The 25838-nt window shown below is 39.0% G+C and overlaps 1 protein-coding gene across 1 annotated transcript in view; it reads left to right on the top strand.

The window, feature by feature from the left end:
• The window catches only part of LOC146320809 (tight junction protein 2-like), a 121024-nt gene that overhangs the window by 72682 nt on the left and 22504 nt on the right, over window positions 1–25838 (top strand). The window contains exons 8-14 of the mRNA XM_084729224.1: window positions 7874–7979; window positions 8493–8611; window positions 10926–10989; window positions 13753–13903; window positions 14064–14172; window positions 21140–21359; window positions 24593–24777. Of these exons, the coding sequence (XP_084585350.1) occupies window positions 7874–7979; window positions 8493–8611; window positions 10926–10989; window positions 13753–13903; window positions 14064–14172; window positions 21140–21359; window positions 24593–24777 (954 nt within the window). The remainder of the gene's footprint in view (window positions 1–7873; window positions 7980–8492; window positions 8612–10925; window positions 10990–13752; window positions 13904–14063; window positions 14173–21139; window positions 21360–24592; window positions 24778–25838) is intronic.

Here is a 25838-nt window from a genome sequence, read left to right as displayed (position 1 = left end):
TACTTTTGTTATTTACTTTTTATGAAGTTTTGTTTTAAAGAACAGAAATAGTCCCAGTGATACATTCAAACTTTGAAGCAAATTAAATACAAAATGAAATGAATTAAAAGTTAACAATGAATGTAAAAAAACAAAACCGTAAATTATAAATGACACAGGGACGTTCTATCTCCCAAATAACAACATATCGCAGAATTTTAATGATTTAAAACACTTAGATTTAAAATAGAAGCAAAGACTGTAGAAGAAGCAATCTTATTTTTTCCATTTTTGTTTCAAAAACAACATCATAGTGGCGAAAAAGAACTTGTAATTAATTGTGGTAGTTGCTTTGCAAATTTTAAAAACATCAGTGGGCAAGGTGGATGACAAAGAGAGTAAAACAAGAGAAAAAAGTGCTTGGAGGATCTCTCCCAGCCCTCTCAGTCACTTCTCAAATGAAGGAACAGGATCAGACTTCTATAATCATAAATCCTGAGTTTTTTAGTACAGTTGCCAGATACACCGTCAGTTTGTCATGTTGAAAGCAGTGTGATTTAAAACAGAGCTGTGTGAAACTCCTTCCAAACGGCGCTGAAGTGGGACTCCTCTCTGTCAATGATCAGAAGCTTCCGATGAAGCCACATTTCCAATTTGAAGACAGAGAGATGCTGCCTGAACTGTTTTTTTGTTTTTTTTAATGTCTTCTTTTCAGCTGTAGTCAGGTGGTGAACTTAGCTGTGGTAGATGAGAATGTTAGTACAACCACCACTGCTCCTGTGTGAAACTGGACTGTAGTTTCCCTTCAGACTTGGTCTTGGACTTGAAAAAGTAAAGTCTCTGATGATAACTTTTAACATTAAACATCACTTTCTGATCGGTTTAAGCTTTGCAGAGATTACAAAACTCTCACATTCTCAGCTGGTTTTCTTTCAACTTCAGTGGAAAGTTTCCTGAAGTGATCTGTTCTCTAGTTTCTCCAGTGTTAACTGAAGATTATTTCTGCTCCAGCCCACACTATTAAAACCCCTGCGGCGAAGCCCTTTTAATATTTAATCAGTAGCTGTAATAGCAGTTTTAAATATCAACATTTACTTTTTGCCTGGTTTGAATTCCAAGCCAACATACCCACATCCAACATGTCCACTGTAGATATGTGTAACTTGATTCAGCTACTCAACTTTTCCATTATATTCATAATGGAATTTTTTCTAGTTTAATTAAAGATATCAGCAACTCAGCTCTTCCTAATGGCAATGTTAATTCAACAACTCTTCTTACATTACAGATGAAAACTGAATTCTAGAAAACTAGAGACTATGACTCGTCAAAATGTAATTATTAATATAATTATTAATAATATGTTTGCTTGGAATATTAACTAGTAAGAATGTAATTGCAGATATCAAGTTTTGACCCTTCGCTAAGCACCGCCTTCCTTAGTTACTGTTGCTATGCCCGCCAAACTTTCCATTCTCACACTGCTGAACCAGGATAAGCGCGAAGCTAACTCGGCTTTGACTTGAGACAGCGAGCGTCGTCGACCCACTTTGATTCTGCATCAGCCCACATCCTCCTCCTCAAACCCCCAAAGAACAAACAGAAGCAGTGCTATCTAACAAGTTTGACTCGAGGAAAAATCACTGCAGCTAGCAAGCTAGCATTACTTAGCCAAACATGCTAACGTTCGCATTTTATGTTAGAGCAAATGAAGACAGAGGTCGATCCCTTCACCACACATGTCCTCTTGTGTTTCACGTTTTTGAGAAATGGACAGTTTAACAGCCCTAGGTATGGTTGCTAACCTATGATTGGACAGTTGCTGTTTGGAGGCGGGGCTTAGCAAAGGGTCATTTGCATTTCAGAGATCTGAAATACAATTTCTTAACACAGTTCCTTTTATAACTAGTCAGAATTAAATTTTTGATATCAAAAAATGACTTCAGCTAGTCAGAAGGCAATTGTAGATATATTCAATAAATTTGCAAATTAGGGCAACATATTATACCGAAATGGATAATAATAATAATAATAATAATAATAATAATAATAATAATAATAATAATAGTAATTATGTTTTATGACATAATTAATTTTAATTAACCAGTGAAAAAGTGAATAATTAATCCTTGTGACACACTTGAGCCTCCATACAATACACATCGTATTAAATGGAAGATGTTCTAATTAAAATAAAGTGTCCAGTGGCATTATCTCAACAGTTTGCTGACCCATATGTTAAAATCATGTTTACATACATGCACAAAGGTTAAAAATATCTGGCATTCAAGCGGCTAAAAATACGGTCTGAAACGAAGCAGTCTTGAGTTTCCGCCTGCAGCTGCTCAGCTTCTGTGTATCACTCATAAAAAGAGAGAGAGGTCAGCAGCAGGTCAGGATTTTAATCAGCACCTCACTGTGGGGCCCAGAACAGCCTCCAGCCCGTTGTGTTGCAATCTGATTTGAAAAGTGCTCATCTTGACAAGCAGAAGCGATCCCTGTAATCGCTCAAAAGTGCCATCTCTGTCTGTGTTCTCTCTTCCAGATAATATGTCATACTTTTAGATGAAGGACCACCCAAGACACAGCATGTGTATCAATCTGTTGCCTTGCTCTAAGCTGTAAAACGGCTGTGACACAACCTAAGTTGTAAAGCTTTCACACCTTTTGCACTTCTCTTTATACTGCCTTAAATCTTTTAACTTTTTAATACATGATTCATTTTCCTGAATAAATAAACACATTTTAATCACTATGCACTTTGAATTGTGTGATTCATTAAATATAGAAGTTGAATAATGCCAGTGGAAGAAGTCTGTAAGCTCTGTTGAATAATATGAATATATGAATAATATCTCATGTCTGAATATTGAATCATGATGTTGCAAAGGGTGATGATTTATTTTTGTGAACACAGAATGTTGCATGACAAAGCGTGGCTCATAAAGTGGGTAAGATGTTTGATGAATTTTCAGTGTAATAACACATTAATGATTTGTCCTAACAGTGTAGCATCTCGCCGTTGTCTGTCCAGGTGGTATATCTCAACTCTCGTCGCCTTCCTGTTGGCTGTCGCTGCATTTCCGTGTCACCCAGACATCCTCATGTCACGCTCGCACATCTCATTGCACAGACAGGTTCACTATAATTCACTCTTGGTTGAAACCTGGAGCCTGAAGACGGTCTGTAGGGATGCCGCTGCTGGCTGGGGTTGTTAGCATCTGGATAGAGCACTGCAGATTTTCTGTTTGGAAACATTTACACCTCATGCTAATTCAAAGCAGGGCCTAAAAACACATCTTTAGAGTTTTATCTAACATTTTTTACAGTTATGATATATAAGATATGTGATAAAACAATGTCTTAGAAGGTTTGAAGGAAAGAGTTTAGATCTAGCTAAGATTTTGGGCAAACAGGAATAATGCGACACAAAATCTAAGTGTATCTTCAGGGATTGTCACGAGGTCTGCTGCAGGTTTAGGTTAAGGCACAGATTAGGTTAATGAACAACTTTTTAGGGTATGGTTTTGCTACTTTATCCAGAAAGTGACGAGTCAGTCCAAGGTGAGCTGACAGGGACACGCATCAGGAACATAACACTGTGTGTGACACAGGGCATAAGGCACCGCCATGTATGTTTTTAGGGAGTCCCATGGGTGTCAGAAGCACGCATGCAATGCACCCTGGTACCTGCTGGCACAGCTGGCAGAACTCCGTAAGCAGGAGAACTCAGCTTTCTCGTTGCATATAGCAGCACTGAGGAATTTTTTTGCTTCAACTTAAGCAAAATGTTCTTTTACATTCTGAGTCAGATTCAACACTGGTACAAAATAAAGTATTTTATTTTGACAAAGTCATCATAATGAGCTAAGATAATGTTAGAAATATTACCTTCTACAACACAAGAATCCAAAGACAAAGGTAACCAGCATTTTTCTTATAGTTTGGGCACAAAATACAATCCAGAAACATTACAGGATCAAAACTCCAATCCAAAACCAGGTTAGTTAAGTAACTGTCGCATGAACCAAAATAGCGTAGCTGTCACTTCTCAGGCACACACTGTTGAGAAAGCAAGGAGTAGTGGAGCAGCTGACTTTGTGTGTTTGTGTGTGTGTGTGTGTGTTGGGTTGCGTTAGGATGTCTGCAGGCTCTGGCAGGAGATGAAGAGCGGTTGTTCACATGGAAACACAGATGCACCTCTGCCACTCACAGCACTGACTAACATCTAAAGCTTTGTTCCGAGCAGTCACACAGTAGTGAATCTACTTAAAAAGGACATCAATCCCTTAGACTGAGGAAACGCAACCACACAGGTCGGCTGTTTCTGCTGCTCCGTCCATGGATAAATACGTAAAACAAGATTAAAAGTGCAGTGATCATTAGACGCCCACAATATGATAGAGTCTGATTGAACAAACCACATTCTGAGGTTCTCCTTTATGAGGAACATTTCTGGTGACTGGCTTTGAGCAAAACCATATAAATAGTATTTTTTCCTAGATCTGGGTAAAGTGAAACCAGCAAAAAAGACATGCGAGAAAGAAAACATTTTGTACTGATGAGGGTCACCAAAAACATAACGATAACAGACATTCAGTCTGCCTTGTAGTCATGAAGATATCTTTCTGTGGACTGGACTTGATTGACCTACAGATGGATATTCTGGCCACTATCGTCATCTGTCGGCGACGTCTCTAGAGGGCAGGTGGAGAGAAAGCTCAGTATTGATTGATTCTTTTGTGATTGTGTTAGTCTTTCACATCAACACGCTGTCCAGAATTGGTACTATGACATAAATCTAATCGATGGATGTTGTTTTCGGACACATTTGGCCAACACTTTCCCATATCAGGTTTGAAGCAATATCCTTACATTCTACTTTTTTGTTGTGTCTGTCTTTCTCATACCTTGCCTTTCTCTTTTGTTTTCTATATTTCAAACTCGATCATGTCTGTACAGCTCTGCATGTCTCTCTAACCCTAATCACACTAATTAACACATACTAGACTGTACCTGGTGAAACACGGCTGTGCCTTTGACCTCTAACTGCTGTTAAAGGTTAGAGTGATCTGCTTCAAGCCATGAAGGAATGTAACAATTCTATTAAAAGTGACAGAGTTGTTGAAGGGGTTTGTCATGGCGTGTTGTTTTCAGGTGGACAGATTTAACACCACTATTTGATTCACTCTAATTTCCTTGCTTGTCATCTCACACCTAAGTCCTCAAATGTTTCTTTTGTTCTTGCTTTCTTGCTGTACAGGCTTCTGTTATCTTCAGCTTCCCTCCCTCTCTTCAGAGCAGTGTGTTGAGTGCCACACTCTGACAGATAAAAGCAGCCAAATCAAAGACTCTGTCACCCATGTTCACTTCAAATGAAAAAGGAAAAAGGCCAGGCAGTCTCTGTGGAGAGCAGGGCTGCCTGTAAGCACTTTTGACCGGCTTGTTTCTGGATTATAAAGCAGTATGGATACTCCCATGAGGCTGGAGCTGCCCTCATACTGGCATTCAAGTTGCCTCATGGATCCTTAGAAAGCATTTCTTGAAAGCTTCTAAACATGAATTGCCTCTTTTTAGTCTTGTTGTATCTCTTTAAGGTTATAATCCTTAAGATTTTATCAGACTCAATTTTTTATGGTACTTAGGGCCAACAGTTCTTAGCAGGTGTTCAGTGAATCCATTCATCTAGAGCCCTCCACAGGATTTTTTTCTTAATCCCCCTCCCTCTGGATTTCTGACTAGACTACTAGAGTGGGTTGTCTGCAGATTGGAAGGGTCAGTGGTCACATCCCTGCGACACACGTTTAACTGTCCCAGACAAGACCCTGTATCCCAGTTTGTTCCCCAGCCACTAGGGATGCACAAGCCAGTTGCCGATCCCAACTGGCTGGTTTGGTCATCGTGAGATACCATAATTTGTGTGTGTATATCCATGGAAACCCTATATGAGCTTGAGTTCATTCTAGATCACAGTCATGTAAGAGGACTTGCTTAATGTCCAATCTGGTCACGTGGTGTTTCTTTTTAATAAGCCAGTGGTTATATCAAGACAGTGTGAATTTCTACAGTTTTCACCCTGTGAATATCTAGAGTTTAGTTTTTGAGCAGCAGCAGAGTTTAAACAGCCTGCTCCTGCAAGATTTGTGTTTGTTCCTGGTAGATCCTGCAGTATCCCAATCCTATCTAGGGTTGCAATGCCTGCAAGCCAAGCAAGCTAGTTCAGATGTCTTTGTGCATAGCCACGTCCTCCAGCTACCCTTGGCCATTGCAAAGTCTTTCAAGGCCAAATGAGACATAATCCCTCAGTATGTTCTGAATCTCCCCAAGAGAGGCTTCTAGGAGGGATCGTAATCGGTTGCCCAGACTTTCTGGAGTGGCTCCTTTCAAGGCAAAGAGAGAAGTGATTCTACTCTGAGCTCCTTCCAGACTTCTGAGCTACTCACCCTAGCATTCTTTAAAGAAAGTGCTTGTCTTCCAAGGTCTCCGAGGAGAGACTGTGTGAAAGCATATGCTGTTATCCCCATTTGTACAATTCATAACATCTCATCCTTCTCTATCCCAACTTATCTGCATGGGTTGCTTTGGTAGCAACAGAGGCATCCATTACCAAATATGATGGTTTCCAGCAGCGGAAGCATGAGAAATGGAGATCCATCGTCTTACCTTTCAAACAGTTGTGCTGTGAAGTCATGGTGCAGAACAACTGCTCCATTGCAACAGACAAACTCAGCAATAGAGGAGAATTATATACATCTTGAGGCGCTTTCATCACTCTGAATTTGATGCCATCATTGTGTGTCACGTTGCAAGTGATGCAAAAGATACATAGAAATCAGATTTTAGCAGCCAGAACATCTGCAATGAGACAAATCTGCATAAATCTGATTGGAACTGAATGTCATACAAAAGCAAAATTGGGCTTGTATCGCATATTTAGTGGTGTTTTTGCTGTACAGACCTTCTTTCGATCTGGATGCAAGCTGGATATGCCAAAAAAAAGATTTGCGCTGGCAGCCTGAGCAAGGCCTTAGCGAGGCCAATAGCTTAAACTTTTGTCTTTAGATACAGTCGGACAACCCTTCATACAAACCACTTAGTTTCAAGCAAACCTCACTCCTCAGGGCAAACCCCTGTGAAGGACTTCCATCGGCCACTTGTATTTGCAGTTTTACTCTTTCGATCACCACCCACAGCTTGTTACCATACATGGTCAGTGTATTTGTATCCTGTAATCACCACCTACCAAATCTTTGCTGAACTGTACAAATGGGAATAACTTGGCTCACACTTTGGGACAGTCTGTCATTGGAAGCATTCATTGTTGAGCTCGTGGGAGAGGTTCAAACCCTTCCCAAAAGTTTTTTTAGGCTTCCTCATGTTTCTGCAAGTTTGGGGCCTTATTGCATTAGCACTGGAGTCCTTTTCTGGCTGAACTTGCTGACTTTCTACAGACGTCTGGCAGTCTTGAGTTGCCAAAATCACCTCACTGTCTAGCACTGTCTAGTACTAGTGTATTTGAACTATTACTAATCATAAACAATATGGAAGCTGATTTTCAAAGTGCACTAATATGAATGGAAACCAGCGGCTGCCTGGTCTAAAAACTATGGATGTTTTTACATAAATCTGAACAATCATGCTGATCATTTCTGGCCTATGAATTGTGTCAGAGTAATAGCTGCTTTTATCTTAACTGCTGAGCTGTGGCACCGAAGTTTGTCCTTGTAACCTCTAATGACGTCCTCAATCTGTCCCAGGTGATAATTAGCTGGTGTCGGGGCTTCCTGAGGCAATCATTTTGTTCTGCTGGTGCTGGTGATGGTAGCATGCATAGCTTGAAAGACGCACGTGTGTCTAACTGAGATGTCTGTCTGTTTGCCTGTCCGTCTGTCAGACATATCAGAGATGGAGTCGTACCATTCCTATTCTCCCCCAGAGGAGAGGAGGTCCCGCCAGTCTGACCTGTCCTCCCACTCTTCTAATGAAAGAGACAACCCCAGGTAGGATGGATGGATGAGTCGAAAGCAAGAACTGACATGACTGACGTTCAGTTTATTTATGAGCTTGTGACTTGGACTTGTCCTCAAGAACTGCGATATTGACTTAAGACTTGCTTTGACATGTTTAAGGTTCCCCAAAATACACTTAAAAATGCTCTGATAAGCACTAATTGAAGTTATTTCATCATTCAAGTTAGGTCCAGACCATACTCTTCATAATATTGTTTACAGAGAAACAGTAGTTCCCACCATGAGCAAGCACTAGGCGACAATGGTGAGGAAAAACTCAATTTTAACAGGCAGAGACCTTGCAGAATCAGGCTCAGGGCGTCCATCTGCCTCAACTGGTTATGTGTCCTGTTTTTTTTCTTTTGCTGTCCTAAAATTTATGCGAGGTCTTACTGTTATCTTGTCCACCTCCTACATGTGCTAATTTAGCACACTCAGGGTTTAATCAGTTGATGTTACACCTTGTAGCCTCTCATCCACTGTGTATATGTGTGTGTGTAGCAGGGAAGAACCCATGAGGACAGCCAAGATGTCAGCAATGGCCTCCCCGTTCAAAATTCCTGAAGACCCCCAGGCCTCAGCTGAGCTGGACAAAGACACACCGCACATTGAGGAGCCTCCAGGTTATCACTCGCTACACCATCCACGTCCATCTACTATGGCCGGGTCTTAATACTAACAAATACCAGACACATCCATAAATTATAGAGTTTATTGGACTGAATACAAGGCAACTCCTTAAGATGCTTTGAGGGTTTTTTACCACTGGGGGTGTAGTGGAAACGAACTGTAAACCCACTAGCAAACGTGCAAGCTAACAAACTGCCAGATTACATTTACAGTAGTTACAAAGCAACACTATAATTTATTTGGAATTTTGTTTCTGTTAAACTGATGAATCCAAATCCAAATTTCATTCTTCTTCTTGCTCTGTTTTTGGTCTCTTCCAACAAGGAAATATCTGTCTCTTTAGCTGCTAAATGCTTCATTATGTCCACCAGCTAGTCTCTAGCTGTGGCTGTCTGTTTGATACTGAGCAGGTAGTGTACACTGAGTTTATCAGAGATTTTTCACTTCTGGTAACTAGTTGTAGGTGGTAAGGTGCAAAACAACGCTCAAAAAAAGCTCAGCAGAGTTAAGTTGAACCACAGAGCTGAATTTCCACATTACACAGTCATTTGATGTAGTGATGATGTGAAGACTGTTGATTAGTGCAGCTTTAAAGGTATAGTCATATTCTAACATGGTCTCGCACCAAACTCATCAAATATGGCATCTTGGTCAGTGGTCCGACACTTCAAATAACGACACTGTAACCCCTCTAGCTGTCAAGTTAGCAATAATAAATATGCAATATTTTGGTACGCTTTCAAAATAAAGGCACAAAAACTACTTGCATATGTTTAGGAAAAGATCATGGTGTGGATCAGAGTAAGTATGTTACTTATATATGTAAATATGCAAGCTATATAATTTCATATAATACAGCTACAACTAATGATTATTTTCATTTAACCTTGATTAGTCGATTAGTTGTTAATAAAATGTCAGAAAATGTTGAAAAATGTCCATCAGTGTTTCCTAAAGCCAAGATGACGTCCTCAAATGTCTTGTTTTGTCCACAACCCAAAGATATTCAGTTTACTTTTATAAGAGAGTAAGACAGACAAAATATTAACATTTAAAAAGCTGAAATCTGAAAATTTCAACTTAATTTCCTTAAAAATGACTCATACGATTAATCAGTTGTCAAAATAGTTGGTGATTAATTCATTAATTGAGTCATAATTGATTAATTGTTGCTCAATTACGCAATATTGCGTACTTCCCTTACATTACATATCTATGTAATCTAGCATAGTGTACATAATGTAATGTAAGTCACTTGCATAACCTCTTTAAAAGAAGTCCGTGTTGGCTTTGGTTTGGCTATTTTTCTGACCCTCCCATCCACCCGCCTCCTCCATACACGGATGTTCTCACTCTTCATACTTTGTCTGACTTCACCAGTGCATAAACACACATAAGTGCTATAGGGGCGCCTCCACATATGACTCTACAGAAGTATCTACAGGATAAAGGTTTTGAAGCCTATGGGGCAGCAGTGGGCAAATATTTTTCATGCTGGGGCCGCATGAGAAATTGATCAGGCTGCTGTGGGCCAGACACAGATGATATAAGGTCCTAATAATGGCCAAATCTCTAATAATAGAATGATCAGAAGTGTTTCTGAATTTCCATGTATTGAATTGTGGGCTAATATTTTGTTGGCAATGTTCAAAACAGTGTAGTTTAACAGTGAACCATGCTGCTGCATACAGGCTGCAATGATGGCAGCAAAAGTAGAAGAAGAAGAACACAAACAACATGGATGTGCAGCACTGAGTGAATAAAGTTACAGTTTAATATAAAAGACACAGTTCATTATCATTACCAATAAACACAACACTGAGCCCTTTCAAAATAAAGGTCTGATAACAGTTTAATGGTAAGCATAATGCTACTGACTGTCTCTGCTAGATTTTTAATTTTGGGTATTTCCATGATGGTCTTGTGGGCCATAAAAAACCTTTCAGTGTAGAGCCACTGGCCAAAACAACCAAAGTTCAGCACAGAGTTTGAGCTGAAAATAAATGCATATAAAATCAATATAGTACGGTAATCATGTTTTTGATTGTAAACAGTAAACAGTAAAGGTTTATACCCTTTGATAATTTCTCTTTTTTTTATTTGTTCATTTATTTTTCAGGCACAGTGCACATTAATAAACATTACTGTAAATATGCCAGAAATAGCCAAAATGCTAGTTTTCATCTGTAGTCCCTGACCAGATGTAAAGTTGATCTGAAGCTTCATTATACATTTACTTTTCTAACATGTTGTCAGCTGTAAACATATATGATGTTGACACACTCTTCTTGATTTTCTTCCATACAGCTGCCGCAACAGCCACGCCCAAGATTCTCCTCCGACCCAGTCCAGAAGATGAAAAGATATATGGGTGAGTTTTTCTTTTTCTCTCTTCACAGTTCTCTATATTTAAAAGTTTTTTATTCCCTGTTTATATTTTATTCATAATGACATGAAAATGTATGTATATGAGAACAGAATATACATGAGAGGCCCTCAGTGAATTATGGCCTTCACATCCCCACTACATAACTCCAACACTAACTACATTAACTGTGCGAACACAGTTGATCTCAGTTGACGTTGATCAAATTGCAGCAACATACCTGTACACGATCGACCTCACGTATACGGCATCTCTGTGTCTCTTGTGTGACGCTTCTTTAATGCACAGGAGTAGAAAGGTCACTTTACTTAGACTGTACATTATGTGTCATGTCTATAGGCACTGAATGCATTTAAAACTCTGATGATTTTGCTTGAGGCTGACCCGCGGTGTTTAGAGCAGCAAGAAACAGCTTCAGCTTGAATCACTGTTGTGTGGTAGGAATGTAAAAAAAAAACAAAAAACATTTCTGTGTCTATTAGTGTCTCTTGAATTGGTCCCTACTTCAGTAGTTGGTGAATCACAGAACAGTTTGGTGGATTTCAGCCACCAGTCGACATAATGACATGACACATAAAGGCCTCCCACACACACATCCACAGCAGCGTGCAGTATAATGATGTCACCTCCAGCACAGAGCTGCCCAGAGTGTAAAGGTCAAATCATTACTGTTATCAGCAGCAGCTGGGTTCCCCCGTTCTGTGTCTCAGTTTAGTTCTGGACACTGGGTCAGCGTTGGCGCAGCGAGTAACGTTGAGGGCTGGGAAAACTGTTTAAATGGGGTGTAATCTGTCAACCAGCAGCAGCAACCGTGTAATTTTTAGCTGACGAAACAAATAACAACGTCGGCCTGCAGGGTAAAAGCCAAGGTAGCTCTCCCTGATGACAAATAATTACCTGCATGGACAGGAATGTTCACATGATGATTTTAAACCTGACTCACATTCATCAGTCCCCCCTGACTTGTTTGTGTTTGTTTGTGTAGGCCAGTGATTCCCAATCCTGGTCCTCAAGGCTCACTGTCCTGCATGTTTTAGATGTTTCTCTGCTCCAACACACCTGATTCAAATGATCAGCTCATCATCAAGCCTCTGCAGAAACCTGATAACAACCTGATCATTTGAATCACGTAGTTTAATTTTGGTGTCACTGGGCAAAAATCCCATAATAACCTTTCAGCATATTGGAATTTAAGAGGTCTGAGATCTAGACTTCTGCTCCTTGAGCTTAAATAAAACTATCACAGGTGGGTGAGATAGTTAGATAGAAGTTTGCTGAGTCTCATTCCCAGGTTGTCAAATACTGACGCTGAGTGTTGCTGGCTGGAATAAGATTCAGCAATCAACTGTCGCTTACTGCACCTTTTAAGTAAAAGTATTATTATCAGCAAAATGTAGTTAAGTCAAAATTAAATGTGCTTGTTATCTAGAAAAAGATAAGTTGAGTTGCTGGTTGGAAGGAGGCTCAGCACCCATTCTTGAGAACATGGACAAATCATGTCCTACCAAAAAAATTAGTTTTTTAATTTATTAATACCAACACTCTAATTCCATTCTTTAAAGATATATATATGTGTGTATATATATATATATATATATATATATATATATATATATATATATATATATATATACATATATATACATATATGTATATATATATACATATACATATATACATATATGTATATATGACCTGTTTGTAATTTGTGAAATGTTTTGATCTGCTTTAATTTTTTAATTTCTAAACTTGTTCTGTGCCTTGTCCCGGGGAAGAATTCACAACTTCAGACAATTTAAAAATGTTTAAAACTAAGAATAACTACTGATAACACAGGTATAAAGTTTGCTATTATAACCATCTCTGTTTTCAAAATAGATACTTTATAAAAATGTCATGCCTTTAAAGTTGTGCCCTAGATTTCCATCAGAGTTTACAAAAACATGATTTAATCAGGCATAAAAAGGGTTCGCTATATATAAGAACCCCTGTCTCACTTTTCTAAAAAAAAAGGCTGGAATACTGCTCAAGCACTGGTAAGATTTTTATTTTTTGACAAATTCATAAAATAATATTGCTATCAGATGTGTCTCAAACATAACATGTCAACTCTGTAGTCCTTCGAAATCAAAGCTAAATTAAAGAATTATGGTTTAAAAATGTGTATTTTGATTAACATTAAGAAAACTCTGAGAAACTTTAAAAAATAAAATGGCTGCTCACTACGAGTATGCCGTGAATGAAAAAATGTAAAAAAAATTTCGACTCTGTCAGACGAAAAATCTGTACATTCAATAGAAAAACAGTCATCACTAGGAGTTTAGTCCATCACAAGGTTTAATAATGAAGAGTTTAATCTTTTAAAATCTATTTTCCAGCATAATTGAAGAGTAAAAATCAAAAATCCCTCAAAATACACTTTTGTCCCACTTATCAAGAATGGGTCACAAACATACTTTCATGACCAACTCAAAGGACCGTGGAAAATGCAACATTTAAAATGCTTAAATTAACAGAGTTTTTTTTATCTGCAAGAGAAGAGCAAACAAAGCATGTCTATCCAGACCAGGTTAATTAATTGTTTTTATGTTCAGAGTAAGTTAGAAAAATAAACTTTTTTTTCTCACTCCTTATATATTATAAACCCTTGAATTATGAGCATTTAACATTTGCAAAGGCCGGATTTGTGTCATGTTATTAAAGCTGGCTCGTAGTGTTAAAGTCAGCATGTGTTTTTTTCTCCTGCAGGCCGAACACAGTGATGGTGAACTTCCAGAAGGGGGACAGTGTCGGGCTGAGGCTAGCAGGAGGAAATGATGTCGGCATCTTCATTGCAAGTGTCCAAGAGGGCAGTCCTGCTGAGGAAGAGGGCCTGCGCGTCGGGGACCAAATCTTAAAGGTAGCCAGTCCAGACACAGCTGATTTCCATTTCATAAAGAAAAATAAGCTCAGAGAAGCCATAATTCAAACTACAATGTGAACGTGAGTTTACAGCAAACTTTTGGTGTTATATCTTATTAGCAAACAGTTCTAATTATTGTGTCCTTTGTGTCTTGAAGGTGAACAATGTTGACTTTCAAGGTGTAGTGAGAGAAGAAGCAGTGCTCTTCCTGCTGGAGATTCCTAAAGGAGAAGTGGTCACCATCCTGGCCCAGAGCAAACCTGATGGTAACGCAGACCCTCCACACAAATCAAAGACACACAAGCAGAGCCAGAGTTACATTTCTCACATTCTCACATTTCTTTATCCATAAAAAGTCTAAAGTCTGGTATTCTTTATACTTTATTTATTTACTTTCAAGGCATAATGAAATATCTCATGCTTACTTCCATCCATCTTCAACCGCTTATCTGAAGTCAGGTCACAGAGGTAGCAGTTCCAGTAAGGGGACCCCAAACTTCTCTTTCCCCAGCTACATTAACCAACTCTGATGAGGGGATCCTGGGGTGTTCCCAGGCCAGGATGGATATATATTCCCTCCACCTTGTCCTTGGTCTGCTCTGTGGCCTCCTCCTAGCTAGATGTGCCTGGACCACCACCCTAGGGAGGCGACCAGGTGGCATCCTCATAAGATGCCCAAACCACCTTAACTGGCTCCTTTCTGCACAAAAGGAGCAGCGGCTCTACTCCGAGTCTCTCATGGATGACTGGGATTCCCACCCTGTCTCTAAGGAAAATGCCAGCCACCATCCTGCAATTTCAGCAGCTTGTATCCGTAATCTTGTTCTTTGGGTCATGACCCACCATTCATGACCATGGGTGAGAGTAGAAACAAAGATAGACCGGTAGATCGAGAGCTCAGCTCTCTCATCATCACAGTGGTGCAGCAAAACGAACAGAATACTGCTCCCACTGCTCCGGTTCTCTGGTCCATTGCACGTTCTTGTGTTCACTTTCAAATTCCCTCCAACATTTTCCATTTTTATACAAAATATATCACGGGTCAAATTGTCATGAAATTTAATGAGAACATTAATGCACCTCAGAAGATCAACCCTTATTTAGCCTCCTAGAAGCTTTTCTTCTTTTACCTCTTTTACCTTTTTCTTGTTATTAAAAACTTTTATGGATTGCCATAAAGTTGATGGAGCATATTCAGGGTCTCATGTAGGTACATCCTTTTTACTTTTATGACCTTATGTATTAGTACCACCCTCAGGATCAACTTCTTTTTTCTTGTTTGCTTTACAATTTTAATCTATAAGCTGGTAAATGCTGACATTCATTCTCTTTTATTGCCATTGACTCAGTCCTCATACACCATCCTGCTGCCAGAATACTCACTAGAGCATCCAATGCATCAGCTGCTGAATGCACTTTCTCTTCCTGTTTGTGTAATGTTTGTTAGAAACTACAGTGAGCAGCTGTTTTAGGACATTGTTGGGACTGAGACACTTTTTAATAAATGAAACCATATATTTTTGAGGTTTTTAAACATTATGTATATCACCAATTGGAGCCAATGGCCTTGGATCCAAGAGCCACACAAGCAAGTGAGTGAGAGCCACAGAAAAACATAGAATAACACCATCCTTCAAATGTAACATATTAGCATATCATAGCCTGAGTCTGTATTTGATGATTCAGCAGTGATGGAATGCGTTGTGACTAGAAATGCTAATAGAAAGTGTTAATCAGTGCAGTTTTAATGGACTCAGTAAGCTTGTCAGTGACTTGTGGAATAACCACAGAACACAATGTACTTTACCCACAATGCTCTGCCAGCTGTCACAGTCACACCTCAGGACCATAGTCTCTCTCTCTCTCTCTGATGTTTCCATTTAATGAGGGAGGTACCAGCTTGGTCCCCCAAGGCTTTTAGACCAGATCAGGCTAGTTTTGGTTCAACCAACCGTGACACACATGGACACATCACCCACACAGATCCGCTCAAGAACACATTGGCTGAGACAGAGCAACACAAACTGTGTTATGTAATCAGCACATTGGGCCCTTGAGCTTTTGACTCTGAAAAAATATGGAAAAGATCTATTTATGAATCAAAACACATTAAAAACAATGGAGCTGAGCACTGACCTGACATGAACGCTGGCCGCTCAGCACTGCTGAGAGGACATTTAAGGTCATCAGAGGGAGTTGGCAGGTCATCACATATAATTGTAGTAGTAGAAATTAGAAAGGTCAGGGTGGCAACTGTCAGGTCTCTTATATAAAGGAAAGAATTTTGGTTTATCTAGGTCAGATTTCAGGAACAAATGCAAATGGCTCAGTTATAAAGGAATATCTTAAGCAGAGATTTATGCATCACTAAATATATTTAAACTGTATTATATTAAATGCTGGGTTCTAATAAAGGCCTGTCTCGAATAAAGGCCTGATCTTTATTTTGGACAGGTTTTTGTTTTTAACAACAACAAAAAAAAGCACATACAATAAAACCAGCACGGATAAAAACAACACAGACAACACACACAAAACAAACAGCAGAGTGGACAGATAAAACAAGACAAGGATCACAAAAGATTGAGGGAAAGAGTCAGTTAAGAGTATAAAATGGCTGGAGCAGAGTAATAAAACCAATTGGCTTCTCTTAAAAAATAAACCTTCATTATTTTTACTCAATTCCTCTTATTAAGTGCTAATATTCAATTTTAGTCACTGCAGTCACTGTCGGTATATGTGTGTTAATGTCACACCCAAACTATGTTTTGTTGTATTAATAGGATAATGCAGTAACAAAACTAACTTTTAACAAAAACAGGGAAAGCAAGGATGATTCATACTAAAATATTACCAACTATACTTATCAAACAGAGGGAATTAGAAATAAAGGCCTCAAATATAAGCCTGCTTCAAATAAAGACCTGGTGCCCTCTGCAGCTGAGGTCAGGCCAAGTGCACATATCATACAGACAAAATTTAAGAGTGAAAAAAGACAAAAAAAAATTTAAGAATTCCACAGTTTAAGGGCACATAACCTCCCGTAATGCCACGTCGTTTTTAAACTTTTGTTTGTGCAGATTAAATAAATGAGATATCAGGGTTAACCAGTGAGCCTTAGAGGTGCTGGCAGGTGGATTTTGTTACCTCTGGACTGAACCAGACTGTCTGTTTCCCTCTGTTTCCAACTTTAGCTAACTGGCTGTAGCTTCATATTCACCATAAACTAATGAGAAAGTCACTGAGAATACTTTCCCGAACTCCTTCCTTTAAGTTTTAATAGCATTGCTAGATTTTGTAAAGGATTTCATAAAGAATTTACAAATGCGCAGCACAGCCCAATCCTGGTCTATGATCAAACATGATGTAAGTCCACAGTACATTACCTGTAATCAAGGACAGATATTTAATGTCACATTTGCAGGGGACAAAAGACACAGAGAAATGCTGTGCTGCTGCCAGAGGAGTGCTGACTCAGATTACAGCATGCATGGGAATAAAGGACAGAATAATAGATTTATGTGTATTTCTCATTTTCCCACTGATGGTCTGAATAACTCACTAGATTTGTCGCTAGTTGCTTAATTGATATACTTAATATTTTGGAAATAAAAAGAGACTCATGACTATAGTTAGGTAGTGGATCATACCCAAACCAATGTAATATAAACTGCTGTTTCCGTAGCCAAAATACTTTCTTAGACAATCATTAAAATTATAAGTACAACACTATACAGTATGTTTTGTATTTCTTTAGGTTTTCTAGCTTTAAGGCCTGTGGTGTGCTGCTACTCACAGGGTTTGTTAGTCTTTGAATATTTTTTGAGGAGCACTCAACTAGAAGAAGGTTATACAAGGGGAACCCTTTGTTTTATGAATTTTGTGAGTGTGTGATTAAAGTAGACTGAATGTGAGTCCACAGTGTGTGTGGAGCCTTGTGTGTGCAGCCAGTGGATTGTAGTCAGTATGACTGTTGCCTCTGTTAGTCCTTTTGGGTCAGCGCTTTGTCGGACCACACACATCAAATCAGGAACCCTCACTGGAGCCTGGAGCAGGCTGCAAAGTCTATTTCCATGCAACAGTCAGACAAATATGTGCATTTTGTTTGATAGTGCAAATAAAAGTAGAAATTTGAGCATTGAAGTTCATTCCTGACCTTTCAGAACAGTGCATGTAACAAATTAATCTAAGCTGAAAGGTCCACATATTAGTTCTTTATTGTGTGGAACTTCATTCATGTGATAACTGACTTGAAACAATAAACCAAAAGCAATAACTGCACTGACTGAGAAGGAGTCAAAGTCACTGAGCAAGAATTTGTGGAAAAAAAGGACACGCACATTTGAAAGTTAATAGTGAATTTTCTGCACTGAAAACCTGAATAAGTTAGCAATACTCTAAAACAAAAAAGTTATTACTACAACTCAAACATTTTCATTAAATGCAATTCAGGACACCCCCCTTGTTAGTTAAAAGAACTGAATCATTTTAAGTATAAAACCCCTGTTCAGTTCAAATTTATTGAAAAATTTGAGCTTAATAAAAACAAAAGCACTCAACATTTTAAGTCAGTAAAACTTTTCAGCACTATTTTCAGCAGTGGAGTGGAATAATCCACATTTCATGTTTTTATGAATATTGTAGGAGCAGAACAGTGTGTGTGTTACTGAGTAAAAATAAACTACACTGAGGGAACATGTCACACAGTTTGGCTCATTGAAGAGTTTAATATTTAAACAATAATGGAGCTCTGTGGCACAAAGGAACAAAATATATCAGACATACAATACTTGGATGCATTAGTAGATTTGTTGACAATAAGAAACATATAAAATATCACTCGACATATCCATTACACAGGGTTTATAATTTTGTTTCCTCTCTATCGCGGTGAATGAAAGAACATAAACACATTGATTGCTTGATTGTAGTCTCTTATTCAGTAATATGACAAGAAGGGAGTCATTCATCCACCTAAACTTCCTCTGTAAAGAAACTTTGTTGCTCTTTATTGCTCAACTAGTGTAAATAGCTGAATAGCTGCCATGTCACTATTCTCACCAGGGTGCAAATAGTAACTTTGTATGAGAAAAAAGCAGTGTTATTTTTCCCCAAGACTGTTCTGCCACAGTCCGCCCTACTGTGCTGCGATTGGCTCTGAGCATGACTGTAGACTGGCACTTTGGAGAAGTTTAGCAAGGCAGTTGTGGTAGATTAATGGATCAAAAACAGGACTTTGGCCCAGGAGACAGATCTTTGTGTCCCATGTGAAGTTAAACATCACTTTTAATATTTTTTTAGACTTAGTTTCAGTTTTCAGTCACACTTTGGTTTGGTTTAAGAACAAAAACTACACAGGTAGTTTTATTGAAAATTAAAGTTTATGGTTACAATAGTCCCTTTCACAACATTAGAAAGGCTCTGTAGCAATCGCACAAACAGTAGTAGCAACCAATCACAGCACAGCAGGGCAGGACTGGGCAAAATAGACTTGAGGGGAAAAATAACCAAGTTTAAAAAATGTAAGAGCTAGTAAGAGGGCTTTGAGTAGATTTTGACTGAAAATATTCCTTACAGCCCACAGTTGGATGGTACCATCAATATATTGACAATTTAGCAACACTTAGAGGTCCACCAGTAGTGTGGCTACATAATGTAGATGCTCCTGATGGTGGTAAAGGTGCTCAGTAAATGAGATCATGAGAAATCTCTTGTAAAAGTGGAATTTTTAGCCTTATGTGGCATAAGAGTAAAGATCAGGAGGTCACTAAATTCATTAGAATTCACCCTCTGGGCACCATGAATATTCATTCTAAATTAAACTCTGATGTGGCCTGTAGTTAATTTAATTTCCATCTTTAAGCCCCACCTCTCAGGGGAAAAATTATACATAAATGCATGTTTACATGCTCACGGACAAATATGCTCAGAGCCTCCAAGGGAACGACTGTCACTCTGACGCTCAACGGTGTGAAACGGAGCGCGGGACTGTGTGAGAACTCAATACAACATAATACAAGAATACACTGTTTAAAATTAATCCCTCTTATCATCAGAATAAGAGCTCATTCATTTAGTTAAAGGAGCTATGTTGAGTTTTCTTGAAAACAATCAAAAGTAATCTGTAGTATATTCACTATAATAAATCATATAATGATCACAAAATGTCAAAAGAGATCACGGAAACGTTAACTTGAAATACTCGCTTCTCAGACAGCAACGCTGCAACTGTGGCTTCCCCTTTTGGAAAAACCATCGGGCTGGAATAACTGTTTTTATTTGCCCATTTCATGTTAATTAGAGTTCAGATTAATGCAGAATGTTTGTTAAATAAGTGCATGTCTGTTTATGAGTCACATGAAATCATTCATAATCTTGTAAAAGTGAGTGAGCAGTGAGACAGGCAGCTACAACTCCAGAGTGTGTATTTTCAGAGCAGTGGGCTTTTGTTTTTAGGATAACAAGCTTAATTTTATATTTACAGACAGTTATAAACAGCTGATCGGTTTACAGTGGAGGACGTGTGCTGCACTCCTGCAGAACTCCTGCAGGGTCTGGGGAGGACAGGGCAGAGGGAAACAACTCACCATAGATCGTCTATTTCACAGAATTTCAACCTGTTTAATACACAGTCTATGACTCCACATCACTCTTTGGATTGCAGTACTCATTTTTTCATGCACAATTGCTGCATTTTCCTCCCTAATGCATTTCCTTCCTGCAAAACATACTTTGGAAGCTGCATTTTTAAGTATACATTCATGGCAGCAGTCTTCTTCTTCCCTCCTTTTCTGGCACATTGCAGCATACAGTAAAACAGGCAGCCACTCATAGAAAAACAACTTCATAGTGCTACTAGAGGTCAGCAGCTCCACAGGGAACCTTTAATGAAGATGCCACATGAAACATGTCAAAGAAAAATAAACTGATGATCATGCAAACATGGTTTGCTGCTCCAGCTCCCTCCTCCTCCTCCTCATGTAGTATTTTGAGTTGTTGATTTAACTCTGATTTAATGTTCATGTATGTGTTTATAAAGAGCAACTAGGCCTCTCAGCAGAATCCTTTCAGCAAGAGCTCCCTCAAACAAATCGACCACTTGTTAGAAATGGTCACATCTAGTAAAAAGTTCAGACAAGTGCATTAAAAAGTCCAGTCAAGTTGCTGTGGTCAGAGTCTAGTGGTTATTTTAATGCCTCCTTCTCTTTTTCTCTCACTTTTTTGTCCATCTAGTCTATAATGACATCTTGGTGTCGGGGCGTGGAGACTCCTTCTTCATCCGGACCCACTTCGAGTACGAGAAGGAGACACCCCAGAGCCTGGCCTTCAGCCGGGGGGACATCTTCAAGGTGGTGGACACCCTCTACGACGGCAAGCTCGGCAACTGGCTGGCGATCCGTGTCGGCAAGGACAAGCAGCTGCTGGAGAAGGGAATCATCCCCAACAAGAGCAGGTAGGGCCATCGGCCGCTCCCTGTTTTTGTTGCTGCTGTTGAAAAAAAAAAAAGACTCACTCTTCTTGTAATTAAGCAGAGTGAATGCATACTAGGGCTGTGATATGGATTTTTGTCTTACCGTGATGACAAAGCATTCCCATAGCATGGCCGTTCACTGCAGCTGAATTTTTGTGTTTTATTTGATTTTATAGAAGAATACTGTCACAAGAATAGCTTCTTTAAGGAATTGGGCAGTGTGCAAGTGAAGGAGAGTAAGCAGCAGACTGTCAGTGCTGCTCACAGCGGAGCAGAAACTTTAACTGTAATTAAGTTGTCAGTCTGGCAGTAAATGTACAGTTCAGGTTACAGTGTGTCAGTTACTAAACGCAACAGCTTCTCAACACCAAGAAAATTCTTGTCTGTTGTTCCCCAACTGCTGGAAAAGTGACAGCATCAGCCATGAAATCTGAGCATGAAAGGCTAATGTTAAGCTAATGCTAAGGCTAGCATTTTACCTGTACAACATCAGCTCTGCTGCAGTTGTGTCCCTTTCAGAACTGTTGTAATCAAGCCTTGAACTGAAGCCTCTTTTTGGAAACGTGGTAAAATAACTCCAGAATGTCTTCTCTACTTATTTATCCATTTTTATGTTTTGAAAACAGTTTTATATTGTTAGCATATTGTTAGCCGCTGACTGGCAATCCCAAGATGCCATGAGTTGGGTCTGTTAACCAATCAGATGCTGTGCTCCTGACTTGACAGGACAGCGCTGATCTTGCAGTGTTTAAGTGACCCTTCAAAATAAAGTTTACAGTGATGACCGTGATGAACTCAACACCCCTGCAGGCATCAGAAGACTGCAGTAATGCGGTTACTGTCCCTAATGCATACACGACAACTGAAGAAGGACACGTGTGCAAACAGTAGGGCTGCAACTGTTCATTGAATCAGTTATAGTTGCTTGTTTTAAAATGTTAGAAAATGATCAAAAATATATCAACCAGTGTTTCTCAAAACCTAAGATGACGTCCTCAAATGTCTTATTGTACTCAAAGATATTCAGTTTACTGTCAGAGAGGAGTAAAGAAACCAGAGAATATTCACATTTAAGAAGGTGAAATAAGAGAATGTTCACTTTTTTTCTTAAAAAAATACTCAAACCGATTATCAAAATAGTCATGGATTATTTGATAATCGATTAATCATCACTTAATTGTTGCTTTAGCAAGCAGCTTTGTGTAGTCTCATGTATACATACATGTAGTGCACATTTTCCTCTCTGGATTGATTTGCTCTGTTATATATCAATGAGAATAAAATCATGAATTATAACCTCATATAGACTCTAAATGTTTCCCAACTTGCTGCCTTATACTTTTTTATTCCAGCCTGCTCTTGAGCCACTGACAGTACTGTAGTACATTCAGAGATTGTGTGAACAGATGGGTGGGTGACAGCTAAAATATTTTCCTTTCCTCGATCTCTATCAACGTCCTCTGGGCCTGCTCTGAATGAACTTGAATTAGTGGGATCTCTGACAAACCTGGGGAGCTTTCAGATAGTGGATCAGACAGGCCTGCCCTGGCCACAGGCCAGCTGCTGCTTATCTTAAAAGACCATACATCTATCCAAACAACTATTCTTCCGCTCATCCTTTCATCCCTTCTCTTATCTTCCCCTCCATCACCACTGTCTCCTATTTAATCCAGCTTCTTTTTAAACGTCTTATCTCCTCTACTACGTCCTCACTGTCGTCTGACTGCTCCTCCACATTGTGAATGCTCTTTGAGCACAGTGTTCCTCTTTTTCTCTGGATCTCTCACATTAACAAGCCTTCTTTCAATGGCACAAATGAGCACAGCAGTGCTGCACTCCAGGAACATTACACTAATTGGCCCAAGAGGGTTACTGTAATTGCAGGTCCACGGCCCAGAGGCTGAGTAAATCACTGGTGTGAGACCACATGTGTCCCAGTTGTATGCTTTGGTATGATCCTTGTGTGTTTTGAGTATACCAACCAATGACACTGGGAAAATTACTGTACTTTAAAATGCCTGCATGCGGAATTTGTTCAAGTAGCAGCTAGGTGAGATAAGTAAAGGCTCCAATCCCCACCCTGCATGTTTCCCCACAGTTTGTACACTGTCAGAAAACTCTAGGGATCTGTGACAGATCAACAAACCCAAATGAATGCAGCAAATTGCAAATCCTTTTCAACTTGCATTCAACTGAATACAGTACAAAGATCTTTAATTTCAAACTGATAAACTTTGTGTTTTTGTAAATATATACTCATTCTGAATTTGATGTTTGCAGCAAGTTTCGAAAACAGTTGGGACAGGAGCAACAAAAGACTTGAAAATTTGTAGAATGCTCCAAAAATACCTGATTGGAACATTTCATAGGTAAATAGGTGAAGTGATAGCTGGTGACAGGATCATGATTTGGTATTAAAAGGGCATCTTTGAAAGGCTCAGTCGTTCACAAGCATGGATGGGGTGAAGTTCAGCAATACTTTGTGAAAAACTAGAAACAGTCCGTCAGTTAAAGAATGTTTCCCAACACACAAATGCAGGAATTTATGGATTTCACCATCTCAAATCCATAATATCATTAAAAGATTCAGAAAGTCCACATTTCAGGTTGTTTTCACAAATCATGGACGTCGTGTCCTCCAGGCTAAAGAGGAGAAAGACCATCCAGATAGAGCATCTGTGATGGTATGGAGGTGTGTTAGTGCCCATGGAATCATGGGTAAGTGTCACATCAGTGAAGGCCCCATTAATGCTGAAAGGTACGTACAGGTTTTGGAGCATCATATGCTGCCATCCAGTCTCCCACTGAAAATGTGTGGTGCATTATGAAGCACAAAATACAACAACAGAGACTCCGGACTGTTGAGCACCTGAAGTCGTATATCAAGCAAGAATGAGAAAGAATTTCACTTTCAGATCTTCAACAATTATTGTCCTCAGTTCCCAAACACTGACTGAGTGCTGTTAAAAGAAAAGCTGATGTATCAGAGTGGTAAACATGCTCTTGTCACAACTTTTTTAGAACATGTTGCAGGTATCAAATTCAGAGTGAGTGCATAATTGAAAAATACAGGGTTGAAAAGTATTCGGAAATCACTGCATCCCAGGTCAGATCTGTGAAAAAGAGGTAAAGTTAGTTTCTTTTTCATGTACAGTTTGATGCAGTACAAATGTGAGTAATGACTGGATAAGTGACAGGTGTATTTGTCCTGTCAGGGCGGAGCAGATGGCCAGCGTCCAGAGCTCCCACAAAGTTGTTCAGGGTGACAGAGCCGACTTCTGGAGGTTGCGAGCCCAACGTTCTCTGAAGAGGAAAGACCTGAGGAAGAGCAGAGACAACCTGAGCAGTCAGACCCTCGCCACCCGCTTCCCTGCATACGAACGAGTGGTGCTCCGAGAAGGTGGGTGGATTCCTTATATCTCTGTGAAAACACTGGAGAAAATACTTGTACTGTATACATGATTTGTTACTGAGTTACAACTGAAACCTCATGTTTATTAATCACCCTGATCTCTTTGATCTGCATACAAATACGACTTTAGACTATGTATTTTCATGCAGTGTGTTTGCCAATTTACGCGTACGCCAAGTCCAACTTTGCATGCATGTGATTGGTGATGCTTCCCATTAAAAAAAAGTCATGTGTGGAGGAAGTAGTGTGATTTGAATGGACAAACAAACAGGACTTTTATCCAGGTGACCAGAGTTTGCATGTGAAACCAAGAGTCGACATTATTTAAAGTTTTAAGTTATGAAACTTATGTCATGTGATGTACATGATATAAAACTTATTTATACCCAAACCATGATTTTTTTAAATGTTTTTTTGAAAAGCTCACAGTTCATTGTCAAGTCTCAGATTTGAGACAGTGGAGGACAGCAAGTTGGACCCATATTGAAATATCTAGACTTCTCGACTTTCATGTTTCATTCATCGATCTGTAACATTTTTAAACTGTTTTGTTCTCTGTGTATTTAATCATACGTTTTTTTTATATATAAATTACACAAAAAGCAAAAAAAAAAAGTGATATTTTTTAACTATTTCAACCCTTGGTTATATTATTACTTGTACAGTTGGAGATGTATCTTGGTTGCTTAGCAACTATCATTGTCCCCGTCAATAAAACTTCAGAAGTGGTCCCCTGACATTAAAATACAAAAAAAAAAAAAAAAAAACTAATTAAGAAGACTCAATTAAAAATAAAGTTTTTCTAGCCTTTTCCTACAAGCTATGGTTATTTTTTGTGATGGTTCAATGTGGAAATTTATTATTCATGTTAAAATAAGATGTTTATAATCTTATAAAATGTATTTAACTGTGTCTCTCTTACAGTTTTATGTTAACAATAAATGCACTAATCTCTTAGTCTGCTACTTATCATAACAGATAATAGAGTTTGGAAGTCAGAGGTCAAAGTGACCACTAATGGCTGTTCTAGCACTTCTGGAAATTTGGCA

The sequence above is a fragment of the Lutjanus erythropterus genome, chromosome 10 (assembly GCF_056507025.1).
Source record: "Lutjanus erythropterus isolate fLutEry1 chromosome 10, fLutEry1.hap2, whole genome shotgun sequence".
In the NCBI taxonomy this organism is placed as follows: domain Eukaryota; kingdom Metazoa; phylum Chordata; class Actinopteri; order Lutjaniformes; family Lutjanidae; genus Lutjanus; species Lutjanus erythropterus.
This window is presented reverse-complemented; position numbering and strand designations above follow the sequence as displayed.